At 39.0% G+C, this 7,483-nt stretch overlaps 1 protein-coding gene across 1 annotated transcript in view; it reads left to right on the top strand.

Moving 5' to 3' along the window:
* Positions 1-6,845: 6,845 nt before the first annotated feature.
* The window catches only part of LOC138039846 (uncharacterized), an 819-nt gene continuing 181 nt past the window's right edge, over positions 6,846-7,483 (top strand). The window contains exon 1 of the mRNA XM_068885678.1: positions 6,846-7,483. This exon is cut by the window's right edge and continues 181 nt beyond it. Coding sequence (XP_068741779.1) covers positions 6,846-7,483 — 638 coding nt within the window.

Here is a 7,483-nt window from a genome sequence, read left to right on the forward strand (position 1 = left end):
CGTTGAAGGCAGCAGTTCAGTCTGTCGAAAGCTCATAGTTTTTTCAAAACTTTTTACCAGAGAACGATTTTACTTCTTTGTTAGCATGAATCCTGGTAACGGATCTTCAATATTTTTACAACCAACAAATTGTTAAAAAAAAAAAATTCTCTCGGTAAACTTATACTTGAACACAAGAGAAAAGACAGGTTTTAAACAACAACACCTATATTTCGGTGGCAAACAGCTACCTTCATCAGGGTGAATCACCGTTACACCCTCAAGCGTTCTTACGTGATAATAATGCAAAAGTGAGGTAACAAATCACGCGCGCGCGAAATAATGAGAACATATGTGTTCGTACATGATATAATAAGCTGCAAAAAATGACTACCGAATCCGACCCTTGCGACGATTCTGGCTATAGAAAAAGTCATTCTCGTTAAGACCCAATGGTCGGATGGTTTGAAGTCTATAAGTCCACTGGCCTTCCTTTCCTAAAAGATCACTAGTATTAGACACTTTATCTATCAACTGAATAGACATATCATCGAGCCCGCAATGTCCCTGTGACCAGAAATGCCTGTAGATTAAGTCATCTACGCCTCTGTTTCTCGATGCAAGACGCGAGTATCTTCTCATCCTACTTTTGTGGTTATTAAACTTAAGCCTAAATTTAGTTGTTGTCGACCCTACATATTGTTTACCGCAACTTTTACATGAAATGAGATATACGACATTACTGCTGTTACAATCCAAATTATAATGAATGTCGTACGTTTTACCAGTAACATTACCTGTAAATTTGTTTCCAAATTTCAGAAAACTTTCGTCCTTGCATATCTGGCATACCGACGACCCGCAACTACGGCTACCTTCAGCTTTAATCCTCTGTTTCTGAACTTTAGCCCGGACCAGATAGTCCTTCAGGCTCTTTGGTTTCCTAAAAGCCAACATCGGAATCTCCCTAATCGCCTTTCCACATTTTTCAGACAATTGGAGCATGGGATGTAGATCCCTGAGGATTCAGCCAATGTTTGGCAGTCCCAGATGGTACGTAACAACAAATGGCGTCCTAGTACTCTTTCCTTTGTAGATTCTGTAGCTGGAGTCAACAATTCTTCCCTTGATAACCGTTATACGGTTAATACGTATAAGAATTGTTGACTCCAGCTACAGAATCTACAAAGAGAAAGAGTACTAGGACGCGATAATAACAATTCCTTTGCTTATTTTCATTGAGATGTAGTCAATATGTTGCTTCCAGGAAAGATTAACATCGATCAGCACTCCTAGGTATTTTGCATTCGCTGGAGAGATACTGATTGCCTAGAGTTGTTGTTTAAGTATTTTCAAACTGACATTGTGATCTAGTTTATGTTGATAGCGATGAAAAATAACGAAGTTAGATTTAGTTGTGTTAAGAGATAACTTGTTAGAGTTTAATCATTCACAAAAACGTAACAATTCTTCATTAACAATGGTCACAAGGTTTTTTAAATCTTTATCTGCGTATAATAAATTTGTGTCATCAGCAAGTAAGTAAAAGTCAAGTTTTTTGGAGTAGCAATGCATGTCATTAACATATATTAAGAAAAGAAGCGGACTGAACCCTGGGGGACACCACATACAATTGTTTCTTTATTAGAGACAGTAGAGCCAATTTGTGTTGATTGCGTTCTACACGATAAATATGAAGAAAACCAAGCGGTGATTATCCCTCTAATTCCGTAATGGTGCAACTTGCATAACAATACATTATGATCCACCGTGTTAAAGTCCTTTTTCAGGTTAATGAAAATACCACAGGAGTGTAGCTTTTTATCAATATTAGATTGAATTTTGTTCAGAATATCTAGAATTGCATGCTGAGTGCCGTTGAATAATTCTTTCCAAAACCATATTGCGACTTGAAAAACATATCATTCTTGTCTATGAAGGATTTAAGATGTTTGGACATTAATCTTTCAAATATTTGGTTGAAAACAGACAACAACGATATTGCTGCGTTCACTCGTGAAATACGTTTCAACACTCGAAGGGAAATTTCGTATCTCCGCGCGGCCATGAAATATCCTCTATTATGCTTCATCGCAATAGCTCCCCAACGATACAGTAACTTGATCGAAGGCGGATCGATGTCACTTACGATTTTGCCATTTACTTGTGCAGCCAAAAGTACAATAGAAAAATTGGACCTAGCAAAAATCCCCCAATTTTGTTTTTGCTGATGGTAACTTATATGGTCGCTACTCGTTCGGTCGCTACTTGACCTCACTTCAAGCCCCCTTCGCTCGCTTAATTTCTCAATCGGAGAGTTTCGAGAGGGCGACTTGTAGCATATCCAGGGGCAACCAACGACCAATTTGTTGTAAAATGTATTATTATACCCCAGTTAATGAAAATAAATGTTATTAAGGCATTTTAAGGTGTTTTTCAGTGTTGCTGGGAAAACATTATCTGTTCCTTTTTCCCAGCAAGACACACAAGAAATTTCCCAGCCAGCTAGATAAAATTGGTTGGTTTCCCAGCCAGCTGATCAAATTTATTTCCCAGCCAGGAATTCCGTGCGCTTTCAAATCCCTCGATCCAAAACGACCGAATAAAAGCGACAAAAACGGGACAAAACAGGTTTTTTTCCGCAAGCGCAATCACTCTGACCAGCCGTCGTATGTTTGGGAGAGGGAAGGGGTTTTTTTTTTAGCCGTCCTCTGTCTTCAGAGTTTCTACAGCCGGCTCGGATTGAAATGCTAGAAAAAGTCAGTAATTCCCAGTCAAAACCTCTATCAATAACAAAATTTCCCAGCCAGCTCATCGAAACACCTGTATTTTTGCCAGCCAGCAAGATTCCTCTGGGGAACAGATAATGTGAGGAACAGATTCGTTGGGTGCATCTGCATATCTAAGCTAAATAATACACAAAGACAACTTGAATCTCCTGGAAAAAAGGCGCAGCTCAGTTGACAGTTATGCAAATAAAGCTCTGTGTCAAACATTACTAGACAAAACCAGCCTTTACTACGGCTTCTACTGCACTATCTACACGTACGCAATGCGTGCCTACTTTTCTGAAGGCCACCTTCAACCGCCTAGCAAAAGGAAAGATTTCCCGTGGGATGGAGGGTGCAACATTCATTTGAATCTTCTGAATATTCCGTTCAGGAAAGCGGCAAATCGTTATCTTCAAGTAATTTGTAATTTGGATCTGAAAGTGGCATTTGATTCGAGCCTTGCTGTGGCGCCATGAAAAGTGTGTATGCCACATTTCGCGGAAAGTGCTGTGACTATGGCACGCCGATTGTAGCAATATTCAATAATTTGATATACATTCAATTCAGTATTTATATTTATGTATTTTTTTTTTATTTTTTCAATTTAATATCTACATTTATATAATATTTTTTAAATCCATTTAATTTAATATTTCTATATTCATTTAATTTAATCGGTCTATATCCATTTAATTTAATCTCTAAAAATTCATTCAATTCAATCCGTCAAAATATTCATTTAATCTCGGGGACTGGGTCAAGCCATGGGAGTAGAAAGATAAGGGCCTGGGAAAGAGTCATTGCAAATACAATATGGAGGACGAGGAAGGTTTTTGACAGGTCAGACCAGGTCAGACCAGTCATAGGTTGCAGGTCAGGTCACAGGTCAGGTCACAGGTCAGGTTGCAGGTCAAGTCAGGGCAATAGGAAGTATATTTTCTGCCAACGAAATTGACTATAATGGGGGGGCAGGGGGGGGGGGGTGGTATTTACATAAAGAAACAATACTACCTTGCATACGGAACCCGCGCCCGCAGTGCGCGCGGCAGTCAAAACTGTGCTATCCTGTCAATCATTTGCCCTTTCACCGGAAACAGTGCATTCGATCTACCGCCGTCGAAAGGAAGCGATTAAAGTCTTTATTCGCGAAGTTAACTCAAATAAATACATTATCAATACGGTTTTGCCGTCTTCTTACACTTGACTCGAAAATACCAGCCTGAATTCGTCTTAGATTAGTTAGAAAAAGCACAATTAAAAGCCAAAGCACAACAGCTTACGTTCGAATTCTGCTCGCCGACAACCCAAGTTTGTTGACAAAAAAATTGCCACAAAATGTTTTAAATGGTTTTCTGGCTCTCTATTAATAGCGCTCACGTGCATTTTAAATGGAGTATCGGGAAAGAAAAATTGTCAAGCTGATAATTGTTTCGTATAAACATACCTTTTCAAGTAGCGAAAATTTGTATAAGCACTACCAAACGTTTACTAACCATTGCCCGAAGGAACACCTTTGAGAAGCTGCAAGGAAGCCGCTGATGAATTTTGCACAAAAACCTCGGCCCCTAACACCGGAAAGCCAGACTTGGAAAGTTTTTCAGCGGAAGGCTCATTGAAGAAGAATTTCTAGAGCTTGCCCTCCCGCAGGTCGCCAGAAAGGTGCAAACAAGCTGATTCATGTCTGAAAAGAGTAAGGTCTAGAAGGTGCAGTCAAATTTTGTTTCTTGTATTGAGCAAACATTTATTCAAAACTTTTCCCTCACTCCCAAATAAGAACTTGCTGTGTCTTGCAATTCTACAGTGAATTACTATTAGGCCAATACAAGAATCAACATCAAAGAGGCACTCCCAGGGGTTTGAGGGAAGAGGAGAACATGGCTTATTTGAACTGGGGAACAGAGGAACAATATCAAAATATTTTAGGGAACAAGGGAAGAAAACCAATATTTCAATTTTAGGGATCAAAAGGCTGGGAACAAGTTTCAAAGTAATTTGGGGAACAAGGAAACACAAGAAAATATCTAAAGGGAACAAGGACTCCTCTCCCCAGGAGGCCCTCATCAAATGTTCTGCCTCTATCCAACAGCTCAAACAAGCTATTCCAACAATTTTTGAATGACCAACAGGAAAAGAAGACTCTCTAAGATAAACAAATTATTTATAATAATTATCACTTTAGCATGCAAAACAATGCTCAGATGCTTATGAGCACCCTCATGCCCATGTTTGTAAAAAAGCACCATGAAGTATTCCTTGCGGCTGGTTTAGGCATTGTTTCATCTTTCAACATCAGGCAAAACCAAATCAACTCCATTCTCAGAGGGCACTGGGGAAAGAGGCTAGAAGAAAAAACTTGGATTAATCCAATTCTTCCAAGGTAATCTTTACAGAATAAGATTGTGGAAGGAAAGCTTTTGAGTGCCAACCTTAAGCCTTTTAAAACAAGCGCAAACAATACTAATAGTCTTTAAAGACCTTTAAATTCACAAAATGTCAAACAGCACATTTTATTCTCATATTCAATTAGCTTAGGCCGCAATATTCCTTAAAACTATGCAGAACTATTTACCATAAAATGTGGAACATTTCCTGCCTATCTAAATATGCTGCAAAAGGGCTCCAAAAAGCAACCAGTTAAGTTTTTAGATTAAGATACACAATACCTAAAAAATAAATTATTTGATGTGATTAAGACATTGAATGACCAAGCAATAAATAAATGGCAGCAATGTATGTTAGGTTCACAAAAAGGGAAAAAATATTCCTCAAGTGATGTTTCAATATGCATATTTTAAATTAATTTTCTATCAACAACTCAAGAGACTGACTTTTCACTGGCATTGATTTACATTTCCATGATAAGTTTTAAAGTGAATCTAGCAACCACAGTGCCCTATGAAATTGGAAATAACTTAAACAAACTCTTTAAACTAACATTTTACAAGGGACACCATTGTTAATGCCCTGCGAAGAACAAATATTAAATTGAAAAAAGAGTTGGTCTGGAGTTTATCCACAATGGACAGTTAGTGGCTGCATTCACCAATGTAGAGAACAAACACATCAAGTTTCTTCTCAAGCAACCAGGTGTTCAAGGAGCTATTCAATTTCCAAAGAACTATGGTAGTGTGCAACAGTACCTGGGTGAATTTGGGTACCTGGCCTGAAACTGAAACTTGTGGAGCCAAACAACTTGTTGAGCTAAGTACTTAAACTGGGTAGATAATTATGTCTACAAATATTGTCTATTCAACCAACAGTTTCTCCAAATTTTGTGTACCATTCACTTGTTGGTTTCTTAATTAAAAAAATCGCTAATTCAATTAAGGATTCAAGTCCTTTCAAATCATCAAAGTTACTTTGCGCCACCAGGAACAAACGAAAAAATACAAGCAATGAAGACAAACTGCTCAAAAATGCACGACTCCCTTTGAAACAGCAAAACGGGCCGGGGATCCTGAAGTCACTAAAAAGTGCTGCATGCTACGTGGATGTTTGCAGAACGATCGCAAGTTGTAATCACTGAAAGAAAACTCCACTCCAGATCTGATAGATGATGGTCGTGCAAGACTCGCCAAGCACGTGGAACACCCAACAGGATTGTTTGTTGTTTGGCACAGCAGATGAACGAAAAATTGTTCCCCTCACTATTAAGTTCCAACCCGATAAGACCAATCTTGCCCAAATACAACAACAATTTGGGCAGCAGGCAAGCTCATCACAAGCCATCGAAGTTGGCATAAAGCAGCATAGCGCTTCACCTGAAGTTCGATCATGATGGACACAAACAAGAGCTGAAAAAACTTCATAAGGTCAGACGGCCAAATGCGATTGACCCAACACTCATTAGAACGGCTCAGTTATCGGACATCAAAGTGCTGAACAAACCAAGGGATTTCGTCGTAAAAATGTTCACTCAGCAACGTCTTCTTCCTCCACAGAATAAAGTTCAAAGGCGATACTGGTTTTTAATCACATGCTAGACCAATTCATAAACTCCTGCGCATGTGTGCGTAGCAGACAAGACGCTTATTTCGAAGCTCTTCACTCTGATCAGTTTTTTTTAGTTAAAACGTTGCTGAAACCTTGACCAAAATGGTAAAAGACACAGTCCAATCATTGAAACTGGAAAATGACAAGTTAAAAGACAAAATTCAAGAAATTTTTGGTGAATTACAAAACCTACGCGACGAAGTTAAGGCTGGCCGAAATGGCGGCCAAACTAACTCATCTGAAGTTACTGAAGAGGGAATTACCACGGCAACTCCGAGCAATATCCAAGAAGATTTTAAGAAGTATGTCAACGACAAGATGTCTCTTATTGAAAAATCTGTTAAACATTTGTCATCTCAAGTGGATAAAATATCATCTTCACTGGATCAAGTATTGGAATATTCGTATTCATATAACATCAAGCTTGTAGGTGTTCCTGAACTTAAACAACGAGAAAGCGCCGATGAAACGTTGCAACTTTGCATGAGAATCTTCAGCTCAATTGGAGCTGAAATTCATCCTTATGACCTTGACATTGCCCATCGAGTGCCATTTCGTAACGCGTCCGATGGTCGGCCGAAACCGATTATTTGTAAGTTTACCCGGCGCATCGCTCGTGATCGTGTAATGGCTTCCCGTAGAGAAGTAACCAGGATCAATCCTGCAGATATTGGTCTCCGAGAAAACTCATCCTTAGATCGTGCTGCTATCTACGATCACCTTTCCCCACGATTGCAGAG

Source organism: Montipora capricornis, chromosome 3, assembly GCF_036669925.1.
Source record: "Montipora capricornis isolate CH-2021 chromosome 3, ASM3666992v2, whole genome shotgun sequence".
NCBI classification, from domain to species: Eukaryota; Metazoa; Cnidaria; class Anthozoa; order Scleractinia; family Acroporidae; genus Montipora; species Montipora capricornis.